General features: G+C 44.5%; 1 protein-coding gene across 2 annotated transcripts; it reads right to left on the bottom strand.

Moving 5' to 3' along the window:
• LEPROT (leptin receptor overlapping transcript) lies at positions 1 to 24,325 on the bottom strand. Of its 2 annotated transcripts, none has more exons than XM_078156691.1 (4): positions 24,214 to 24,325; positions 17,372 to 17,447; positions 9,453 to 9,639; positions 1 to 347 (listed from the first exon to the last, which is right to left on the bottom strand). In XM_078156691.1, exons 1-4 carry the CDS (start codon positions 24,227 to 24,229, stop codon positions 321 to 323), a joined length of 306 nt encoding a protein of 101 aa, XP_078012817.1. In that variant the 5' UTR covers positions 24,230 to 24,325; the 3' UTR covers positions 1 to 320. The 2 variants fall into 2 exon arrangements, with proteins under 2 accessions (XP_078012817.1, XP_020848777.1); XM_020993118.2 differs by lacking the exon at positions 1 to 347 and adding an exon at positions 1,832 to 4,145 and having other exon boundaries at positions 24,214 to 24,324.
• Positions 24,326 to 24,600: the final 275 nt, after the last annotated feature.

The following is a 24,600-nucleotide window of genomic DNA, read 5'->3' as shown; positions in this document are numbered from 1 at the left end:
GACAGGAAGAACATAAAGAAGCTTTTATTAAGAGCCTACTGTGTGCCAGGCACTGCTCTAAAAATAATCTCATTTGAGCTTTCCAACAATCCTGGGAGGCAGCTGCTGTTATTATTCCATTTTACAGTTGAAGAAACTGTGGCAGACAGATGTTAATTGACTTGCCCAAGGTCAAGGTAAGGGTCTGAGGCCAAATTTGAAGACGGGTCTTCTGACTCCAGGCCCAGTGCTCCATCTACTGCACCACCTAGCTGCCTCAAGCTTCAAGGTATCTGGAGGGCTATGGCATGGAAGTGCCATTAGCCTGACTAGCCATAGCTCTAGAAAGCAGGACCAAGGACAGCTCGCTGAAACAACAAAGAAGAAAACTGGGGCTCAATGGGGAGATAAACTTGTTAACAATGAACGCTCCTCCCCTCCCCAAAAGTAGGCTGCCTCAGGAGGGAGCACGTTCCTTGTCTCTTGGAGTTCTTCAAGGATGGCAGAGAGAGGTTGCTTGCTCAAGAGAGATTGACTGGACTAAATGGCCATGAAGCTTCCTTTCAGTCTCTTAAATTATTGACTCTATAGAGTGATTAGTATGGGCAGTACATGGAGCTCTAAAAATCAGAAGCAACGATTGCACTGTCTATTCAAATATACATGGAAAACAACTAGAAAGTGGCTTACAGCTACCTTCAAAGTTTCAGTTGGAGTGGGGAAGGTCAACTTCCTTTCGTAGTAAAAAATAACCTAAGAGCATCATCACAGGTCTCCGAAATGTTAGTCACGTGTATTTGGAGCCCCCAAATGCATTTATCAACACGTCTGCTCCCAAGCAGAGAAAATTCTGCCCACAATGGACAGTACAGCATATGGACCCAAACATCTCCATGCCTTAAGCCATTGCTATCATTCAGAGTTCTTGGGACGGCTTCCCACCAGTCCAGAGGCACCATGGTGCCATCTTTTATTCAGACTTCTATGCTCATTTAAAATGTGGAGACAAAGGGGCAGCTAGGTGGCACAGTGGGTAGAGCAGCGACCCAGGATTCAGGAGGACCTGAGTTCAAATCCATTCTCAGGACATACACTTGACACTTACTAGTTGCGTGACCCTGGGCAAGTCACTTAACCCCCAATTGCCTCACCAAAAAAACCCAAACAAACAAAAATATGGAGACGAGCAAGGATATGGGTGGGTGGGCCTTCTTAAAAAGGTGAGGCCTTTAAGGGTTGACAGCAATCTGTTATAAATTATTCACCCGTCAACATCAAAGCATTAGGCTGAATCAGCCTGGGGACAACAAAGCTACCCCTGTCAGAGTGCTGCATCTGGAACATATATCTCAAAGGCTATGTCCATGATTCTACCAGAGAATGTTCTAGTGCCAAAAGTGCACCCTTTTCAGAGGGAGATGGCTGATATTGTCACATAGTCAGCCTCAAATCAAGCCCATGTTGGTAACAAGCCTTACAATCATATTTTCTTTCCAAAATCAAATTCCTCTGAAATCAAATAAAATTATTATTTGTACAATATTTAACTATTAAATATGACAACGTGCTTATACATATTCTGTGCTCTAAAAATTGGAAGCTATTCACTGTTGATTTAAACACATGGAAAACAAAGTAGAAAGTTACATACGATATCACACACACACACACACACACACACACACACACACACACACACAGAGCTATCTTCAAAGTTAGCCATAAAACAGGTATGACTTCTGGTTCTGGTGTCTTGTTGGAATTTAAAAGCATGTGTTTGTTTTTTAAAATTGTGGATCATAACATGGAAATTTTTTCAATGTATAAGGTAAAGTCAGTTATCACACATCAATAAGGTTTTTAAAAAAGGTTATATTCCACTCAGAATGATATACATAAAAAGGAAAATAAACATAAGGCAGAAATGTCTGTTGATTATATCAAATATACAGTATTTTACAGGAGTTGATAAAGGTGTCAGTTCTACAGACAGATTGTACACAGGCCATTCAATTACATAGGCATGTTAGTGAAATGAAGCAGCAGCTGGTTCACTCTGACTCACACCTGCCTCATGCTGCACTCATTGTTCCACTGGAGAAAGGGACAGGGTGCAAGGGAATAACTTGAAAGAGGAAAGAAACCACAAAAGGAAGAACTGAGGAAAGACAGAAAGAATCCCTGCTCAACTCTGCCCAATGACCCTGCTAATAAGGAAAACAAGGAGAATTAGTCAGAAGAAAACGGACCCAGAAGGAAGAATTGTAGTGTATGAGAATCCCTGCTCAATTCTGCCCAGTGGCCCTGCTAATAAGGAAAACAAAGAGAATTAGTCAGAAGAAAATGGACCCAAAAGGAAGAATTGTAGTGTATGAGAATCCCTGCTCAATTCTGCCCAGTGACCCTGCTAATAAGGGAGAACAAGAAATAAAAGGATAGTGATGAGAAGGAAAGAAGAGTCATCCTCTCGCACCAGGACTCTCTAGACTGCTTCTCCAGCCCACGATGACTCAGGGTGGGGAAGTGGGGGGGTGTTCTGACCAGTGTCTCACATCTACCACACCTGTGTTAAAATGACCAATGTTCCTAAGTTATAGATTACAGACTTATAGCTGGAAGAGATCCTAGAGGTCATGTAGCCTGATACCTTCATTTTACAGATAAGGAAACTGAGGCATAGGGGAGAGGAAGTGACTTGCATGAAGTCATGCAAGCAGTAAATAACAGAGCTGGTACTTGAACCCAGGTCTGATGAATGAGGGAGGGGGAAGAAAGGTCATCTCCTACTGGGAACTCCCTTCACTAAGAGTAACATAGGAGCAATGCATTATGACGAAAATCATCACAAACCTTGGAACTGAAAGGGACCCCATGAGAAGCATATGACCCAGCTCTGCCTTCAAGCTGCTCTGGGAGCATTAGCCCCATTTTACAGAGAAGCCAAGTGAGGCCCAGACTGGCAGTCAGGACTAGAACGCAGGGCACCTACTTCCCAGTGCAGTCCTTCTAGATCATTTTGGGGGGTGTCCCACAGGTATTATTTCATCCTGCAGAGAAGTGTCCCGTGAAATATCCTTCTACTAATGCAAATCAGCAATGTGACTTCCAACTGTTTTCAAGAGAGTCGCCTGGGGGCCCCAACAAATGATGTGATTTACTCAGGGCCACACAGTTAGAATGCATCCAGAAGGACTTCAACTGAGGTCTCCCTGACACCACGGCTGTTCCACTCCCCACTGCACTCCACTATCCCTCTAAAGCAGGGGCTCTCAACATTGGCAACATGAACCCCTCCCTCTGTAAAATGGCAAAGCCTTGGGACCCTTTCTCAGAATCAAATAAAATATATAGAATTACAAGGGGAACCTAAGGTTAGTGGGAATGAAGAGCTAACTTGCTTTTCCATCTAAATTCCCAGATTCCCAGAAATCTAACCTCAGACATTTGTGGACCCGGGCTAAGAACCCCTGCTCTAAAGAATTTTCACCCTCATATTTCCCAGCTGGATGGGGCAAGGGACCTTAGCAATTTAATTCTTCTCTATGCAATTAGCACTTACTAAGCACCTACTATGTGGCGAAGGGTTTGCACTGGATGCTGGGAGGCCAATTCCCTTCACGCCACTCCCTCTGTATGGGACTCCCGCCTGGAGAGCCATCTGCAATCTCCATAGGCACACGTGCCCAGCTTTGTAGAACTGGTGAGCAGTAATGGATTACAAAGGTGTCTTAAATAATTTTAAAAATGACACGCACGCACACATATACACACGCACACAAAACCCAGCCTAGAAAATGAGAGGAAACCAAAGGAAGCTAAATATTATAACTCATAAAAATGAACGTGGGGAAAGAACTATCTGCTGGTGATAGAACCATTGCTTTAAGTGGCAGGTACTTTCCCTTAATAAACTGGATTATGCAGATATAAAAAAGGCATAAGAAAATGTGGGAAGGTGATATGACATCACCCCACACGCTTCTACCGAGAGGAACTCCTGGAGCATCAGCTATCATGAGCTGAGTCCAAAGTGGCCGCTCTCCGACATCCTGCCACCGCTACCAGCTAAAGTCATCCCCTCTCCCAAATACAAAGAAGAAGCCTTGAATGGTGATAAAAATGACCGCGTTGCCAGCTAACACCAGGCCGCAGGCTCCCCACTTGATCTGAAATGCAAGAGGAGAAAGACCATTACATCAATCTAGATTTTAGACACAGGCCACTGTTTACAAAATCTCTGTGATTTTTACTCATTAAGAGCGTCAAACCAAATACCGCATGCAGATGCTAAAAGGCTGAACTATGGAGCTGTTAGACTAATCACTGCTGCAATGGCTGCTAATTAAGCCCGATACCAGCCTCAATGGTTTCCCCATTAGGCACATTTCTCCAATCTATTTTTCCCCTCAAAGGAGAAGATTGCTGTAACTTAAAATGTAACAATAAATGAGGTCCGTCACCATCCTGTGTATCCAGAACTCTCAGTTAGGATAGGAGATTGGTTTTTCGAGAAAACAATGTTAAAATCATTTGTGATACACAGGCAAATAGCTTTCTGGAGTCGGGAAGTCTTAAACCAAATAAAATAGGATGCAGACATTTTGTCTTAAGGAATGGCAGACAGAGAGATGAGACAGCCCTCTAGCGGACATTAGTGTTTTAGCTGCTAGAGAAGGCTATGGACCCCTTCTCATAATCTCATTTTGAAATGCATAAAATAAAATACAGAGGATTGCAAAGAAAACAAATTATTTTGAAATACAGTTACCAAAAAACCTTTTTTTTTACATTCATGCACACCAAGTTAAGTTTCATCAGAGAAATGGAAAATCTGGTTCAGATGCAACCAACACAGTATAAAATGGTCATCAGTTTGGAGGTAGAAGAAACTTCCAGGGTCCTGGCATCAATTCATTCAACAAACAGCATCTGCTGTGTGCCAGGCACTATTCTAGGCACTAGGCATGCCAAAAAAACCCAACAACAACCACAACCACAACTTAGTCTCTGTCCTCAAGGAATTTACATTTTATGTATTTGTTGTTTTTAGTCAGGTCCAACTCTTCCTGACTCCTTTTTGGGGGTTTTCTTGGCAGAGTGACTGGACTGGTTTGCCATTTCCTTCTCCAGTTCATTTTACAGATGAAGAAACTGAGGCAAACAGGGTTAAATGACTTGCTCAGGTCACATAGCTAGTAAGTGTCTGAGGCCAGATTTGAAATCAGAAAAATGAGTCTTCCTAATTCAGGCCCAGCATTCTATCCACTGTGTCACAGGTGAGGAAAACTGATGCTCAGAGAGGTATCATGATTTTCCCAAGGTTACACAGACAGCAAGTGACAGAATTGGGATTTCAGTCAGGTCCTCTGACTCTCAATCTAATGTTCTTTCAGTGCTATAGATCACAAGACATAATGCAGTGTTCAATGTAAGAAGAGGGGAAAGGCAAACCCTGAAGGGGAAATTTAAGAAAAGATGATATAAATCAACACAGGAAAAATGCAGTGGAGAATTGGCATTATGTCCAAAATAATTTCTCCTAACCGAAGTGAAATAGCGAGGTCAGAAGTGAAGGAAAGGCCAGAATTAAGAGGATGAGTAATAGACTATTGTGAACTGGGCCTCCCAGTTCAACTCCAACTAGGAGATTCAGTGGCTCTGGCCTTTTATTTCTGTCCTTTCTGAGACACAGAGACTAATTCTGTTCTGAATCTCTAATGGAATGTGATCAGTTCAACAAACAGGTTTACCCTGGAGAAATGCTTAAGGTGGGAAGAGATAGATAAGATCAAGTGTCTGAAAGACCAGATATGGAAGAGGGATTAGCTGTATCCACCCTCATTAGAACAGTAGTGAATGACTTGCTCATTAGAATGCTTCATTGACAGTAACAAAGAGCAGGATTCAGATTTAGTGTAACAAAGAGCCCTTAACAATGAATGCCCTCTAAGATTATCACACATTTATCCCATCTGCTTCTTGTGTGTACATCTTTATTTGCATCTGGCCCCCATAAGAGTATGAGGTTCTTTGAGGGGCAGCTAGGTGGTGCCATAGTGCAAAGTGGAGTCAGGAAGAATGCAAATCTGGCTTCAGACACTTAGCTGTGTGACCCTGCGCAAGTGACTTCACCCTGTTTGCCTCAGTTTCCTCATCTGTAAAATGAGCTGGGGAAGGAAATAGCAAACCACTTCAGGATCTCTGCCAAGAAAAGCCCAAATGGGGTCACAGGGAGTCAGATAGGACTGAACAACAATGACATGCTGTTTGGGGAGGAAATGTGTTCTGCCCAATGCTTAGCACGGTGTGTGGCATGCCGCAGGCGCTTAATAACGACTGTTGCCTTGTCAAATGGGCAAGTGAGGGTGTCTGAGAGGTAGTGGCTTCCTCTTCACTAAAGGTCCTCAAAAACAGGATGGCTGACCATTTATTTATTGGGGAGGGTCCCCTTCTCGGAGGGTACCTGATTTCAACTCCATGATGCCCCTCCCAGGTTAAGCTCATCACCTCTAATCTCAGCACTAAGGCTCTGCAGTTTATATTTTGTTGTTTCTGCTGTTTTGTCTGTCACCTAGGGGTGATGTCTTGACTCAAGTGTGAATTGGATTTAAGTGAGTCAGCTGCACAAAGCCCTCAGCCTCACTCCTCCAGAGTCAAAGTCCAGTGGCAGGGCAAAAGTCAAGGGACTGGTGATAGCCTGGGATGCGGTGGGTGACCTTGGCATCTTCCGTTTCCAACCAAGCTCTAAGTGCTCCACAGTGCCTGCTTCAGTTCATTCTGCCAGGGGAAATCTTCACATGCATGGGGTAGACACCCCCCTAACTCACTGATGGGTTTGAGGCCCATGGGTTACCCTCAACCTGGTTTACCCCACCTGCTATGCCAGTGGACCAGGGTGTGGCTGCTGATCATGCTACAGCGTCTTGGAGCCACAGGTGAGAGCTGAGTGCCAGGTGGACACCAAAGATGGATGAGCAGCCCTGAGAAGGGTTTAGCAAGCCCTCTCACAAGAGGGGCTAGTCCTCCCTGAACTCTCCATACCCCATGTTGCTAACTCAAGCCTTGCCTGGCACCACCTCCCACAGCCTTCTCTTCTGATTGGAGGGCTAAAAAGTAGAGTACCAACCTCCTCCCAATGCCATCCTTTACAGAGAGCAGACACGGGATTCTCAGGTCATTCTTCTCTGCATCAGCTGCTTGGCCTGGCTCCCAGATGCCTTTTCATCAGTTACCCCCCAGTCTCCACCCAATTCTCCCCTTTCCTACTTCCTTAATCATGCTGTCTTTCCCCCTCTACATTAGACTATAAACTCCTTGAGGGCAGGGGTGGATTTTCTTTTTATTAATTGTATCCCCAGAATTTAGCATAGTACCTGACATATAATGGGTACTTAACAAATGTTTATTGGATTGGATTGTTGAGTTTGTCTTGAGAAGGAATGGGTGGATTCTTTGATTCTGTCTCTTCTAAGATGAAGAGAATCATTTTGTACTAGATTCCTCAACAGTCTGCGATCAATTCTACAAAAAATGTATTTAAGATAGATTGCTTGCCTTGGAATACCAGAGTCCCAGAGCTGGGCGGGGTCTTAGCAGATAATAAGTTCAATTCATCCCAGAAAGGAATTCCTACTATACAGAAAATGGACAAAGGGGAGCCAAAGGAATGGAGCAATTTTGTCACCCCCTTGTCAAATTTAATATGTGCCTGGTGAAGAAAACCCTGTATGTTGGATCCTAGGACCAGAAATTCAGAGTCAGAAAGAGCCTGAAAAGCCTCCTTCATTTTCCTGATGAAGATACTGAGGGCCCAAGTGGTAGAGCTACAGTTCAGTTCCTTTGGCAGATCTCTTTTTTTGTCTTTGTATCTTGAAATATTTTTGTTTATTGACGATTAAGTTCATAATTAAAAAGAAATTTTAAAAATATGTATTTTAAAAGAAAGTCAGCTAACCTCTGATCACCCTCAGTGTCTATCTCCAAAATGGGGTTAACCATAGCATGCTCGGCAAATAAATGGGAGAAGGTTTATGAAACAGTGTGTAACCTCTACAGGACTCTACAAATGTCATCTAGGATTTCCATATTGTGGAACAGTGGAAATCAGGCTGGAGTCAGAGGACCTGAGTTCAAATTTTGGCTCTGACTGACACTTATTTTCTTTGTGACCTTAGGAAAGTTACTCTTGGCCTCAGCTTCCTTATCTGTAAAATGAGGGGTTGACCTAGATGGCCTCTAAGATCCCTTCCTGCTCTAGATCTATGATTCCATGATCTGTCTACTACAGTTTTTATGAAAACTCAAATAGGAAGTAATGTGGTATGACTAAGGACTACAAGAGAAGCGAGGTCAAGGTCAGATGGCGTTCTGGAGTGCCTCAGACAGGCTGACTTACAAAAACTATGGAGTAAAGTATGGATGAATGGGCACACAGAGAGACTGGATGGATCCAGACAGAGAGAGAGAGATTGGTGGATAGATGGATGGATATGGGTAGACTGATGGATAGACAGATGGATAGATGGGTATGAATGGGCTGATGTTTAGATGGATGGATGGGTATGGATAAATACACTGATGGATATGGGTAGACTGATAGATACATGGGTATGAATGGACTGATGTATAGATGATGGATGGATAGATAAATAGACTGATATAGATGGATGGATGGGTATGGACAAATAGACTGATGGATATGGGTAGACTGATAGATACATGGGTATGAATGGACTGATGTATAGATGGATGGATGGATATGGATAAATAGACTGATGGATAGATGGATGGATGGATATGGACAAATAGACTGATGGATATGGGTAGACTGATAGATACATGGGTATGAATGGACTGATGTATAGATGGATGGATGGATATGGATAAATAGACTGATGGATAGATGGATATGGATAGACTGATAGATACATGGGTATGAATGGGCTGATGTTTAGATGGATGGATGGGTATGGATAAATAGACTGATGCATATGGGTAGACTGATAGATACATGGGTATGAATGGACTGATGTACAGATGGCTGGATGGATATGGATAAAGAGACTGATGGATATATGGATATAGATAGACTAATGGATGGATGGATAGACAGATGGATGGATAAATGAATATCGATAGATGGAAGCACATGGATAGATACACAGAGAGACAGACAGATACATTTGGCCCTGAGAATTAAAGCTAAAAATCCAAATAGAGGTGTGCGGATGACACAGACACAGATTGACAGCTGGAAGAGATCTCCAAGGCCATTTGGTCCTACTTCCTCATTTTACAGATGAGAATCCAAGGAGGGAGTTCTTCGAGGTCACAGGTTTAAGTGGCAGGATTCCACCTGAGGCCCTCGACTCGAAGGCCTTCACACCTTTACTCCCTTTACACCAAGCTCCCAATTACAGGCCTGAGCATGACCCCACATACAAGCAGATGAACAGACCCAAGGCATCTCTTACCACAGAAACTCTTGCGAGGATGATAGGAAGTCCAAAGGCAGACACAACAATCCCTGTGGTGAAGAAGTACGCCAGTTCCTGACAGGCGCTGCTCGAGGCATCTGAGTCATCTGTGACTCTCTTGGCAATGAAGTAAGGGATGGGGGAGATCATGTGAAATACCAGCACGAACAGCGGCCAGTACACTCTGTCGGGGAAGGTGGAGAAGGAAGAACAAACAGTCAAAATTTGCTGCAGGCGCCTGCGTCCACGACAGTGTTTATTTTCCGGCTAAAGAGAGAAAGATCTACACGGCCCAGGGGGCAGCACGTTTAGAACAAGCTCCGTTTATTGATCTGAGAGTTAGGATTTTTACACCCCACTTGTGGGAACAGCACCCAGAGTGGAAAAAGGCAGAAGTATCAACAATAATTTTTCTCATGGGAACAGTAGCTGGGGGGAGTCCCCCCAGGGTCGTCCCCTCGCTTCCCGGTTATCTTTCAAGGCCGTTCTGCTCTCAAGGGAAAGGCAGCACAAGGGAGGAGTCGGAGAGCCTATGTTCTGACTTAGGGGGCTCTTAGATTTTAGAACAGGCTGGAGGTAAAACCTGGCCCGGACTAAATCCTCAAGCCCTCAACAAAAATTGGCACAGGAGAAACCAGTGGCATCCCAAATCCTCAGCATGTCTCAGTTGGAGGGGATCTTGCCAGATAAAATGGCTTAGAGGCAGCTCACGTTAGTGGGAAAAGCCCCAGACTTGGGCTTGGTCCAAATCCCAGCTCTCACATTAAAGAGCTATTTGATAAGCTCCCTTCCCTGCAACACACGGCACATAGACGAAGCACCGGGCTCTGGGTCAGGAATGCCTCGGTTTGAACCTTGCCTTTTCCAAGTTGTCACCCCAGGCATGTTATTTAACCTTTGTCTTCCTAGGTTTCCTCATCTGTGAAATGAGAATAATAAGAACATCTTCACAGGGATGTTGAGATGCTCAAATGAGATAGCACATACATAGCATTTTGCAAGTATTTACGGGCTCCATAAATATGAAACTTGCTCTAAGTAGCTCTCCTAGATGTGTGATCATGTTACTCCCTTCCTCAATAACTCAAGGGGCTGCCTGTTTCCCACAGCATCCAATGCAGCCTCCTCCACCTAGCATGTAGAGCCCTTCATGACCAAGTCCCAGTCTACCTTCCTAGGCTTTTTTGAGTTATTTCACCTTCACTCACTCAACAGCCCAGATAAACTGGACTTCTGGCCCTTCCTCACACCTCTATGGTCGCCAATGCTAGGGAGAAACTCCCTCCTGGCCTTTGCATCTTCAAATCCCTACCTTCCCTCAAAGCTCTTCTCAAGCTCATGGTGTCTACGTGGCATCTTTCCTGATCCCCTCCCATCCCTGCAAACATGATCTCATGTCTCTTTTGAATGGACTTAGAAGTGCACATGGTGTCTCCTGTGATAGCATGTTAACCGTTTCATTTTTGCCTCTTTATCAGGAACTAGGACAGCGTCTGACGTTATTAAAAGCCAACAAGATTCCATTTCTGATGTGGTTACTTCAGTAACAATGATTTTCAGTTCCATTTCAATCTAACCATCATTTGTTAAGCGACTTTGTAGAAAGCTACATGCCAGGTTCTGGGGAAACAAAGGAAAAATATGAAACAATTCCTGCCTTCAGGGAACTTACATTCTCCTAGAGGCTAAAAGACGGACCCAGATTAGTAAAAACAAAGTAATTCAGATAGGGAGATGGCATTAACAACTGACAGAATGAGGGAAGATTTCAAGGAAATGATGTCTCCTCCAGGATAAACTGATGATCTGAAATCTCATCGCCAAGCCTGACTCAGCTTTGGATACTCACCGACCTTCTCAGCTGCCTCTGACTGAAGGGCTGGAGGTGGGGAGCAAGAAATTCCTCCCAAAACCTGCCCTTACAGAGAGGGCTCAGAACTTCCCAGTAACTCTCCATTTCCATTAGCAGCTCAGTTTGGTTTCCCCGTGGACCATCATGACCTCATGTTGGGTACTTCCTGGGGCCCCTAGCCCTGCTTTTCAGCCTCCTTTTGTGTATTGTCTTCCCCCACTAGATTGTAAGCTCCATGAGGGCAAGGACTATCTTTTTTGTATCCCCAGGGCTTAGCACAGCACACAGTAGGCACTTAATGAAAGTTTATTGAATTGAATTAAGTTACATGAAATAAGGCTGAAGCATGACTATACAGGGCCTTAAAATGGAGGTTGAGAAGTTTGTAGTTTGACCTGTAAGGAATAGGGAGCCATTGAAGGTTCTTGAGCACAAGAATAAGACACACTTAGGAAGAGCTTAGGAAGATAATTGGCAGCTTCAGGAACTGGAGCAGGAGGAGGCTGAAAGAAGATTTTCATATTTTGGATCAGCTCCATAATTTCATCAGTATGAGGAACTCCCATCAAGGAAACTCCCTTTACCAATGCCCTCTCTCTACCAATTTGGATCAGTAACTGTTTTACAACCTAGTATCTCAAGGGGTTTCCTCAGGCACTGAGGGGTTAAGTGATACACAGCCAGTATCTGTCAGAGGCAGGATATAAACCAAGGGGTCCTACCCTGGAGAACTTGACCCCTTTCATCTCCCAGGCTCCAACCTGGCTCCAGCCATGTGTCCACTTTCTCACTTCTGCCCCGCTGATTAGTGTGAACCCCCAACACCATCACCCAATTTCTAGCTCAGGAACTACTCAGAACAATATTACCATGGTGACTGGAAAAGTTTCAGTCTATCACTCTAAACCCCTATGGTTCCATTCTCCAAATCTGTGATTTTACAAACCACAACACCCCTTTCCAGACTCCACTCCCTTATACATACTTTCTTCCCCTAAAAGAATGTAAGTTTCCTGAAGGCAGGGGGCTGTATTACTTTTATATTTGCGTCTCCAGCAAAAAGCACAGTAAATCCATGATTTTTTTTCATTCCTTAATTTTCACCCACTAATTAATTAATTCCTGCCTGTAAAGCCTGCTCTCCCGCCCTGACAGCACGCTGCCTTTCTCCAGAAAATACACTAAAAACCACTCACCAGCCCTATGACATCCTTCATACATGGGAATTATGCCCTGAATCAGATGAGTAGGATAAGTTTGTTGCAAGAAGCAGTGATGGTTCATTTTAGACATCCAGTTTTCATTTACTGGGGGACCTACAGCACTCGGGCCACCGTCCAAGGTGCCTCGCCTTACAATCATCTGTGACATGGCTTCTCCAGATTAGCAGGATATCAGGTAACAGACAGAAGTGACCTTTCTTCTGTATGAACGAATTCCCACCCGTTCACTCATTCATTATGTAACAGACAGAATTAAACTTTCTCTTGTATGATGTATGAAGCTAATAGAGACTGGATGGGTGAAGTCACACCCACACCCACACAACCCAGGACCAGATGGATGGTCAGCAGGAGTAACAGTATCCAGAATCAATACCAATTCTGATACTCACTACCTGCCTGACCTACATCCAGCCTCTTATTTTGCTGCTCCTCACACATAAAACCCCATCTCCAGACTCCATGTCTTTGCACTGGCTGTCCCCCATGCCTAGAATGCACTACCTCCTCAACTCCAGGTCTGGGTTTCCTTCAAGATTCAGCTCACATTCCATGTTTTGCAGACAGACTTTCCTGGCTCCCAGGTAGACACTTCCCTCTGAGACAACCTTCAGTCTAGTGCCTATTTTCTTCGTACTGAGTTATTTATGTGTTACCTTCCCTGTTAGAATGTGAGCTCCTTGAGAAAATAGATGGGTTTTGCCTTTCTTTGTAACCCTAGCACTTGGCACAATGCCAGGCATACAGTAAACACTTTATAAATGCTTGTTCACACCCAGCGAAAATGAGCATGATCTTTCAGGGGAGGAAATGGACTTCTAAACCTTCCTGATAAAAAGACCAGAGCTCAACAGAAAATTTGATCTTCAAATACAAGACACAAGAGAGACATAAAAAGGTAAATGGGACAGAAAGAAACAACCTGTTATTAATAAGGGCCAACTGTTTACATCCCTTCCCAAGGGAAGATGACACTTGTAACCTTTGAGAACTGTATTGTTATTACAACATGTTAAAGGGGTATAAGTTGACTTTGATGTAATGACAAAAATGATATAAAAAAATTTAATCAAGTAGGTTAAGTGGATCTTAGTAAGTGGATTAATCTGATCCAACTAAGAAAAAGTACTGAGAGAAACTGAAAAGAGGAGGCAGACAAGGGTAAATTACGTTACAGGAAAAAGCACAAAAACCTATTACAGGGGGGCAGAGCCAAGTTGGTGGAATGAAAGCAGTGACTTGCTTGAGCTCTCCCCCAAACCCCTCCAAATACTCATAAAAAATGGCTCTAAACAAATTCTGAAGCAGCAGAACCCACAAAAAGACAGAGTGAAACAAATTTCCAGCCCAAGACAACCTGGATGGTTGATCAGAAAGGTGTATCGCGCCCGCGCAGGCCGCAGCAAACCTGGAGCAGGCCCCAGAGGACTGAATCGCGGGCAGCTGTGGAGGTGTCCAGACTCCTCAATCCACTAATGCCAAAGACAACTTAGAAGGTCAGTGGGAAAAGTCTGTTTCTGTCAGCAGTCAGAGAGGAAGGTGGGGTCTCAGCTCCATTCCCCAAGAGCCTGGCCCTGGGGGGGGGGGGCAGCTGCTTCCTGAGCTTCCTGTGCACAGACTGAGGGGGAATCCAGTGGCTGATCAGAGAGGGATTGCAGGGATCTCTTTGCCAGTGCTGAGGCAGGAATCTCTTGCTTTGCCCGTGTTTGGATCTGGGTCACAGTTCTGGGTGGCAGTGCTGGGGTGAGGAGGAGTGCTGGCGTGGTGGAGCTTGTAGTGCCTGTGGAGAGGAGCCCCTCCTCACAATTACAGGACAGAAAGGAATACTTGTGGTCACAGGCCAGGAAAGGAGTAAACACCTTGCCCCTCATCATACCACCTTGGAAGAACTGAAAATTTACAGGTCCCTACAAGTATCTCTGAAAACAGCTACAAAACCCCTGAAGCTTGGGACAGTACATCTCCACATTGGAAGCAGACTCTTACCTTAACAAAGAGTTTAAAACTCAAGTAATTGGCTGGGATCATGAGCAAGCAGCGCAAAAAGAGTCAGACTATATTATCTTACTTTGGTGAAAAGAAGATCAAAATATACAACCAGAAGAAGACAACAAAGTCAAAGCTCCTACATCCAAAGCCTCCAAGAAAAATATGAATCAGTCCCAGGCCTTGGAAGAGCTCAAAAGGGATTTTGAGAAGCAAGTAAGGGAAGTAGAGGAAAAACTGGGAAGAGAAATGAGAGTGATGCAAGAAAATCATGAAAAACAAGTCAACAGCTTGCTAAAGGAGACCCCAAAAAATACTGAAGAAAATAACACCTTAAAAAATAGCCTAACCCAAATGGCAAAAGAGGTCCAAAAAGCCAATGAGGAGAAAAATGCCCTAAAAAGAAAAATTGGCCAAATGGAAAAGGAAGTCCAAAAGATTACTGAAGAAAATACTTCCTTAAAAATTAGAATAGAGCAATTGGAAGAGTGACTTTATGAGAAATCAAGACACTGTAAAACAAATCCAAAAGAATGAAAAATTAGAAAACAATGTGAAATATCTCATTGGAAAAACAACTGACCTGGAAAATAGATCCAGGAGAGAGAATTTAAAAATTATTGGACTATCTGAAAGCCATGATCAAAAAAGAGCCTAGACATCATCTTTCAAGAAATTATCAAGGAAAACTGCCCTGATATATTAGAACCAGAGGGCAAAATAGAAATTGAAAGAATCCACAGATCTCCTCCTGAAAGAGATCCCCAAAGGAAAACTCCTAGGAATATTGTAGCCAAATTCCAGAGTTCCCAGGTCAAGGAGAAAATATTACAAGCTGCCAGAAGGAAACAATTCAAGTACTGTGGAAACACAATCAGGATAACACAAGATTTAGCAGCTTCTACATTAAAGGACGCAGGGCATGGAATATAATATTCCAGAGGGCAAAGGAGATAGGATTACAACCAAGAATCACCTACCCAGCAAAACTGAGTATAATCCTTCAGGGGAAAAAATGGTCATTCAGTGAAATAGAGGACTTTCAAGCATTCTGATGAAAAGACCAGAGCTAATAGAAAATTTGACTTTCAAATACAGGACTCCAGTGGAACATGAAGAGGTAAACAGGAAAGAGAAAGCATAAGAGACTTATTAAGATTGAACTGTTTACATTACTGCATGGAAAGATGATATTTGTAACTCATGAGAACTTTGTCAGTATTAGGGTAGTTGAAGGAAAAAAATTGTATGTATGTATATATAGATAGATAGAGGGCACAGGGTGAGTTGAAGATTAAGGGGTCATATCTGGAGAATAAAATTAAGGGATGAGAGAGGATGATACTCGGAGAAGAAAGGGAGAGGTAGAATGGGGTAAATTATCTCACAAAAAAAAAACAGAAAAGAAAAGTCTCTCACAGTGGAGGGGAAACAGGGGAAGGTGAGAGGGAATGAGGAATCTTATTCTCATAGGATTTGGCTTAAGGAGAGAATAACATACACATTCAATTGGGTATGGAAATCTGTCTTACCCTACAGGAAAATAGGGGGAGAAGGGGACAAGAGAGCAGGGGGTGATAGAGAGGAGGGCAGATTGGGAAAGAGGGTAATCAGAAGCAAATACTTCTGAGGAAGGATAGGGTCAAAAGAAAGAATAGAATAAATGGGAGGGCAGGATAGGATTAAGGGAAATAGAGTTAGTTTTTCACAACATGTCTACTAAGGAAGTGTTTTGCATAACTGCACATGTACAACCTATATTGAGTTGCTTGCCTTTTCAATGAGGGTGGGTGGGGAGGGAGGAAGGAGAAAATTTGGAACTCAAAGTTTTAAAAACACATGTTTTAAAAAAATGTTTTCACATGCAACTGGGAAATAAGAAATACAGGAAATGGGGTACAGAAGTCTATCCTGCCTACAGGAAAATAGAAGGGGAAGGGGATAAGAGAAGGGAGGGGGAGAGATAGAAGAGAAGGCAGACCAGGGGAAGGGTATTCAGAATGCATGCCACCTTGGGGTGGGGGGAGGGGTGAGAAATTTGGAACTCAAAAACTTGTGGAAGTGAATATTGAAAACTAAAAATAGATAAATTTATATTTTAAAAAAACCCTATTACAGTAGAGGGAAAGAAGGGAGGGAGATGAGCATTGTTTGAACCTTATTCTCATCAGGTTTGGATCAAGAAGGGAAGAACATAATCATTTAGGTAGTAATACTGATAGACTTAACCCTTCTCAGCAATACAAGGATCTAAGACATCTCCAAAGGCCTCATGATGGAAAATGCTGTCCACATCCAAAGAGCTATGGAGTATGAATGCAGATCGAAGCATACTATTTGCTATTTTTTTCTCTTCCATTGTGTTTTGTTTCCTCTTTCTGGTGGTTCCTCCTATTGGTTCTAATTCTTACTTACAACAGTACTAATGTGAAAATATGTTTAATAGGAATGTATATGTATAGCCTATATCAGATTGCATGCCGTCTTGTGAGGGGAGGCAGGGAGGGAGGCAGGGAGGGAGGGGGAGAAAATTTTAAAATTCAAAATTTTAAAATTCAAAAGCTTATGAACTGATTGCTGATAAATCAAATTTAATTAATTTTAAAAAATGCTTGTTCACTAACTGACATCTCTAAACTTCAATGTCTTCCTTTGCCAATGGGCAGAGGGAGGAAAAGCAGGCTGACCCCTGGGGTCTGCTTTGCCTCTAAATCCTAAGATGGTGGTCACAAATGGAACCCAAACCTTGGCCAGTGGAGCTAAATGACCCAGACCCACGAGTAGCCTTGAGGTATCCGATGGAGAAAGGCCTGGAGAGCAGAGGAGAAAGCTTTCTAAGGACAAGGACAACTTACCCATAACCCTCCAGGGCACATCCCAGCATCAGAAAAGTCAGTCCGATGGCTCCAGTGAAGGACAGAGCAACAAGTGCTGTGGGAGACAAAGGGGCAGAGGTAAGTTTGCAAGGTTGTAACATTCTCTGTGTTTCATTATTTTAGGATCTTCCATTCAAAATTATCCTGTTCACGGTTTCTCAGAAGTGGCGCAGGCCTTGAAGAACACTGATCTAGAACCAGGAGGAAACTCAGAGGCCACTGAGCACCACCCTTTCTCTTGACAGATGAGGAAACTGAGGCCCGAGGAGGTTCAGTCAATTGCCCAAAGGTCCCACATTCCATCTCTGATCTGCACCCCTCTTGGTAAACTGCCCTCATGCCTAGAACTCTCCTTCCTCACCTCAGCCTCATAGACAATGAGCACTGTCTAAAAATGGAATGGCCTGCTTTGAAATGAGTTCCCCATCCCTGGAGGCCTTCAAGTACAGCCTGGATGATCACCAGCTAGGGAGGTGGCAGTGGGACCTACTGATGCCTCCACCACTTACTAGCCGTGCAATTCTGAGCAGGTTTTCTAAGTCGTCCCTTCTCAGTCTTCTTATCTGTAAAATGGGGGTGATATCTCCACGACCTGAGAGTCGGCATGAAGACAGCATACAGAAATGGGAGGTATTATTAACAAAGACAATTCTTGTTGAGGTCCTGGTCGGACTAGAAGACTCCTGAGAAACTTTCCCACTCTAAGATCCTGTTAAAACCTTCACATTTCTGTGTCTCAGTTTCCCTAATTGTAAGATGAAGGGCTAGGAGAGATGCTGGATTTGGAATTAAGAAGACCTGAGTGTGAATCCTGCTTCAGTCACTCACTAATTGTGTGACCCTGGGCAGTCACTTCACCTTTTACAAGGCTGTTTCCTCATCTGCAAAATGAGAATAGCCCCTGACTCCCAGCATTGTCATGAGACCAAACAAGCTAGTTCCTGCAGAGAGCTCTGCAAACTGTAAAGGGTTGGCTGGCTGTTTTCAGTATTAGATCTTTTTTAGCTCTAAATCAATGATCCCAAGGTATACTTAATACAGAAAGTGCTTAATGTGTGCATATGAGTCAATGAGAAAGTTTCTTGTAACCTAATAAAGTTTTCCACAGACTACATTTTTCTTTGCTTTCCTGATCTCTCTTTTATGCTGCTACAGTTACATGTGTGATCATTATTCTTGTTGTGTTTGGAAAAGATATATTTTGTCAAGATTATTTTATTTTATTTCATGAACTAAAATTCCTGTCTTCTGGTTTTTACACACACCAGTTTCAGTCGATTTATAGCCAACATGTTTATATTTTCTGACTCAAGTTTTTCCTTTTACATTTGGACAAGACATTGTTAGGCTAAGGGGCTAGATCTGTGGTTTCACAGGTATAAGGAGGTCCCAGATGAGGGACAAAGGCAGACAGCACCTGCTCCGTAACCTATAGTCATAGAGATTTGTCTAGAACACAACGATAAATGATTTGCTCAAGGTTACATGGCCACTATGTATCCAAGACAGGATTGGAACCCAGGTCTTCCTGGCACCAAAGCTGGCTCTCCGTCTACTACACCAAACTGAACTTGCTGTGATCTTAAAAAAAAAAAAAGGTAAAGAGTAATATTGCTAATTTACCCAGATCTGTGGAGCTCATCCTGGGCAGTGGTGTCCAATTCAAACAGAAATGAGCCAACCATACATAACCAGAAAACCACACAGTAGCATTATCTATGTTCCATTGCATTTGTATTTACTTGGTTAAACATTTCCCAATTCCATTGTAATCTGGTCTGGCCACCAGCCAGCAGCAGTGTGTCTGACCCCTCTGATCTAGGACACCCTTCCATTTTACAAATGAGGAACTTGAGACTTAGAAAAGGCTCCCTTAGTGACTTCCCTACAGGCGCCAACTGCTACATTTGAAGATTAAAGTAAACTGAGAGGCAATGATTGGAGCATGATCAATTTATTGGTTAGGCTAGCAGAAACCAATGAATTGGGTCAGTTGTTGTATTTCAGTCATGTCCGACTCTTGGTCACCTTATCTGGGGTTTTCTTGGCAAAGATACTGGAGGGGTTAGTGATTTGTCTCCAGAAACTGGATCACTGGCCTGCCTCTATGACCAAGGACGCTAAGGTGGGGCCTGCCTCTATGACCAAGGACGCTAAGGTGGGGTTCACCAGCCTTCGTATAGTTTTGGGAAGTACAAAAGAGCCAATAATAGAAAGCATCAAACCAGATGACTGGTTACAAAGTCTGAAGTATCCTAGATAATAGATAACAACATTACTGGATAGAAGTCAGGAATACAGAGCTAGCAACAACCCCTCCTTTTATCTTGCTACAGAAAGCTCCCAGGTGGTATCCACCTACGTGGGCAACAGTCCAGACTTTCTTGAAGGACAGACAGTATTGCAGAGACAGCAGACTTCCCGACACCCATCTGCATCTTGCAAGACTTGTTAGCAAGCCAACAGGTCTCCCTTAATTGTACATGGGCAGTAAGATGTGTAGAGAAAACATACTTCTTTGAATTAGGGTGATTTATGGGATAACTTAATTCAGAGAGGAAATCTGAACATCTGAACTTAGAGACAAATTTTTCAATTTTTCAACCTATAAGGGGTGATTCCAAAATGGAATCAGGATCAATTTGATTTTTTCACTAGCATCAGATAATTAATGTAAGACGTAAATAGGACAGCAACCTTGTAATTTCTAAGAACAGCCCCTTTTCACCACACAATGTATATCTATACATTTTCATATTCCTGGGATATCTGATTTCCCTCTGTTTGGGGGCCACCCTCATGCTTCTGACAGTTCAGAACTCCTGGATGCTCTAACAGTACCATGGCCAAAACCGAAACCAAACAAAATTACACCATGACCAATATTTGTTGAGACGCTTGCTTTAATTAGGCTGGTTCTTTAGTGGCCGCCATTATTACGATTCAATGGAAATCCTAGTTCAAAATCAACAATCTGATCTGTACATACAAGAAGCCAGCTTAGCTTTGACTTCACAGTCATAACATCGAAGAACTGAAGGTCCAAATCCTTTTCTTTTTTTTGTCGTTTTTTTGTTTTTGTTTTTTATTTACGCAATGAAGGTTAAGTGACTTGCCCAAGGTCACACAGCTAATGTCAGGTGTCTGAGGCCAGATTTGAACTCAGGTCCTCCTGACTCCAAGCCCTGAGCTCTATCCACTGCTGTCACCTAGCTGCCCCTGCCCCCGCCTAAATCCTAAGAATTAGGATGGGAAAGGCCCAAAGAGATCACCTAGCTCAGCCCTCCCATTTTACAGATGAGGACACTGAGGCTGAAACCTGTGTGCCATGAGTTTGGAGGAAACATCTTCTCTCACCTTAGGGTTACTATTTCTGGTTATTATTAGGTCTGGTTTTTATGAAGTTAGGGTTATTATTCTGGTCAAAGAAAGGGAGCTACAGGGTTGGGTAGAACAAGGACAGATTCTCCACCCACATTCTTCTTTCTTTCTCAAAGGGAGGCCTCCACTAGCTTAGATTTCTAGTCATTTGGATGGAGATGAGATTGTAACAGATATCTCCCACCCCACCAAGAAGGTTTGATGAGATTAACTACAGGGAAACACTGGGACACCAACATTAACAAGTTACCTCCAGGTCAAGATATTCTCTTCCCCTTCCTCCCCACAAATCACTGGACATCCTGTTGCTCTTTATTACTCAACCTCCCAAGTTGGGAAAGTTGCCAAGCAGCCTCACCCAACAGGCTCCTTGGGCCTCTTGTAAATCCCTATTTATGTGACTCTCCCTTTTGTTCTAGGGGGCTCCTAGCCACCTGGCAACTCTGTCCATTTGCTGATGCTGACTGAAGTTCTTAGCTTTGAGACTTGCCTACAGGAAGCCTCCCCCAAAACCTCTTAATTCCGGGCCTTCCCTTTTAAAGTCATTTCCTATTTATCCTGTATGTAACTTGTTTTGTAAATATTTGCTCACATGTCATTGCCTCTCAGATTGCAGGCTTCTTGAGACTGTCCTGTGCTTCTTTTGGTATTCCCAGCGATTAGCACTGAGCGTGGCATATAGTAAGTGCTTAATAAATGCTTATGGACTGACTGATTGATTCCCCCAGTCAAAGGGACTAAGACAGGAGGAATTACTCTCCAGGAGGATCTGAGGACCTTCCCAGAAGAATTCCATGCTCTCATTCCATGGATGAGGCAGGGTTAGAATCTGAATCCAGGACTTCTGAGTCCAAATCACAGGCTTTTCCCATCGCACCATGCACAAAGTGTTCCTAGAGTAGTTTCAATCTTAAAGTGGCATTAAAATGGTTTGTAAAAGTTGACAAAGGGTGGAAAATATAACAAAGCGTGTGTGTGTGTGTGTGTGTGTGTGTGTGTATGTGTGTGTGTGTGTTTCCAAAATAAAAACTGAGAAAAGACCCCTAAAGAACCATGGAGAAGATAATCAATAAGCATTTAAGCACCTACCATGTGCCAGGCACTGTGCAGCCATTTACAACAGACAAGCGGGCAGCATCTCAGCCTCAGTGTCTCTAAAATGTCTGCAGGCCTTCCTTGGCACGTGGGATACTGGCTGAGGGACAGAATGCAGTAAGCCGCTTCGCTCCTCATTGCCCCAGTCAATTTTCTAAGTCTCCCTGTTACAAACAGATGGACCAAAGTGGAGAAAGCTCCCAGCTGACAAAAAACCTAGGTCTAGGTCCCGTCTCCCACCCCCAACTTGGAGCTTGAGTGCTACGTTAATGTCCCTGCAAGTACTGAGGTGTGGGCTACTTCCCACTGAAAGGCAGTATGGTACAGTGGGAAGTGCACAGGTGCTGGAGTTCAAGGGCTGGGGTTCAAATGCTGCCTCAATTGTTACTTTTTGGCTGTGGGACCCTGGACAAGTCATCCCTCTTCAAATCTACGATCCCCACCACTTATTCCCTCTGGGACCTTGGGCAGATCTCTGGCCCTCGTTGGGATACAAATTCCTTATCTGGAAAACAAGGAAGGTTAGACCAGATGACCTCTAAACCCCTCCCCCCCAGCTCTGGCTTAGGAGCAAATGGCAGGAAAGCTCGATTTACACGGACAGACAACTGACCCTTCTTATTTTTCATCTTGTGCATCTCTCTCCCCCCAAATGCTTTCTCCACCAGGAAGCCTTTCCTTCGCAAGCCTCATTCTCCCTCCTTCACACTGCCCCCTCTGATCTACGGTACTTCCTGTTCACATGCTCCCTGGACGTCTATGTTTTGAGTTTAATTAAGAGCTCCAGTTAGGAGGGAAAGGGCTGTAATAGGATTCTTTTGTTCAGGGTCAGTTTCTTTGGCTTACATTTGATATTGGGAACAGTCCAAGAACCCAATGCTGACAAACTGATATTTTTAAAAAAGCGACCCAGAAGAAAACACAGGCTAGTGTCTAGTGGAACACAACCTCAAAGCTGCTGACTTGGGACAAGCAGACCTTATCATACCGAGTATCCAAAACCTCCATTTTCTCTTTCTTCTATTTTCTATTGCTTCAGTTCAGACAGTCCCTCCACCAGCACTGATAGCAGCCCTCCCACTCTTCCCTCACCCTTTTGAAGAGTTACAGTGACAAAATTCATTGCCTTGCAGCAAACTTGAACTCAGAACTTAGCTCAGGTGGTCTATGGACAGTAGCCTATAGTCCTTATGTTTATAAATACGTGTATGTGATAATGTATGTAAAAAAAGCCCTTTATAAACCTCGCAGTACTATATAAATGTGAACAGGCAGTATTATTACCTCGGGCAGTTTTAGCTTGAGAAGCAATGTAGGATAGTGGTTAGAGAGACAGGCTTGGAGTTAGAGACACTTGGCTTAAAGTTCCATCCCGAGGTTGTCATGAGGAAAAGGAGTCGTCCTGGCTTCCCTGAAATGGATATAGCACCAGGCCTAGAGCCAGGAAGAATCATCGACCTGAGTTCAAATCTGCCCTCAGATACTTACTAGCTGTGTAACCTTGAGCTAGTCACTTCACCCTATTTGCCTCAGTTTCCTCTGCTGTAAAGTGAGCTGGAGAAAGAAAAGGCAAACCGCTTCAGTATCTCTGCCAAGAAAACCCCAAATGGGGTCAAGAGTCGGACACGGCTAAACAAAAATGTGACCATCTACAAGGCACCGCTCCGTGCTCTAGGGTGACAGCTCCCTAAAACTATAAAACGGCAAGAAGGTGAGGCTGCGTTAGTGAAGGTGCTCTCATTATCAAGAGTTCCCTCTCTCCCAGAGGATCACAGACTTAGAATGAGGGTTGGAAGGGACCCGAGAAGCCATACAGCCCAACCCCCTCATGTTACAGACAAGGAAACTGAGGCCAGGGGAAGTGAACGGCACGCTCAAGACCCCACAGGGAGTAAAGAGCAGAGCCCGGAACGGAAGCCTGGCACTCTCTCCCAATCCATCAGCCGTCCCAGGGGGCCATCCCCAGCGTGCCTCGGCTAAGGGACACAGAGCGACTTGCCCAGCGTCGCGGAGCTGGAGGCCAGACTCCCAAGCAGGGCCTCCCTTTCATTCCCGCCCGTGCACAACTCCTCGTCCGCCCTCCCCAGTCCCATCCCGGGGGCTCCCAGGGAAGGAGCCACGCCGCTCGCTGGACGACGTGTCCCGTGGGCAGGACGAGGAAAAGGAAAGGATGACGGCAGGGAGGAAGGACCGCTCGCTGGGGTGGGAGGGAGACGCGGCTGGTCCTGGGGCTCAAAGGAGGCTCCCCGGGCCAGACACCGACTGCGAAGGGGCGGGTGGCCCCAGGCTCTGCGTGCGGCCCCCCGTAGGGATCGCTAAGAGGACGGAGGAGTAGCGGAAGGTACCTTTAATCCCGGCCATGTCTCCGGAGCGGGAGCCCCGCTGGCTTCCGGCTTCCTGCCACAGCCCGCGGCCGTCCCCGCCCTGCCTGAACTAGTGCCTGGCGGGGCCAGCCCGGCCCGCCCCCCTCGGGCCGCCCAAGGCAGTGTCCGCCCCCGGCAAGGATCCCGCCCCCTCAGATCCCTTCTTCCCCCACCGGACCTCGTCCTGCAGCGTCCCAGGCACTCCCCCCAACCCCCGTGCGAAACCCGCCCCCTAGTATTCCTTCCCCTCATTCCCAGTCTGGCCACGCCTCGTAGCATCCCTATGGGACCGCCTCTCCCTGCAGCGCTGAGCCTGCCCCTTCAGAGGCATCCCCTCCCCAGCCGCCAAATCGTCAGCATCCGTAGAGG

Source organism: Phascolarctos cinereus, unplaced genomic scaffold (assembly GCF_003287225.1).
Source record: "Phascolarctos cinereus isolate Bilbo 61053 unplaced genomic scaffold, phaCin_HiC Scaffold_5;HRSCAF=322, whole genome shotgun sequence".
Classification (NCBI taxonomy): domain Eukaryota; kingdom Metazoa; phylum Chordata; class Mammalia; order Diprotodontia; family Phascolarctidae; genus Phascolarctos; species Phascolarctos cinereus.
Note: the sequence above shows the minus strand (reverse complement) of the source record. Positions and strands in the feature narration are given on the sequence as shown.

Excerpts from the sequence above, each read along its gene's own strand:
- LEPROT (XM_020993118.2), bottom strand. Across the intron at positions 9,640-17,371 it reads TGTGCCCTGGAGGGTTATGG|AGTGTACTGGCCGCTGTTCG; the intron begins GTAAGTTGTCCT and ends CTTCCCCGACAG. Across the intron at positions 4,146-9,452 it reads TCCTCGCAAGAGTTTCTGTG|ATCAAGTGGGGAGCCTGCGG; the intron begins GTAAGAGATGCC and ends CTTGCATTTCAG.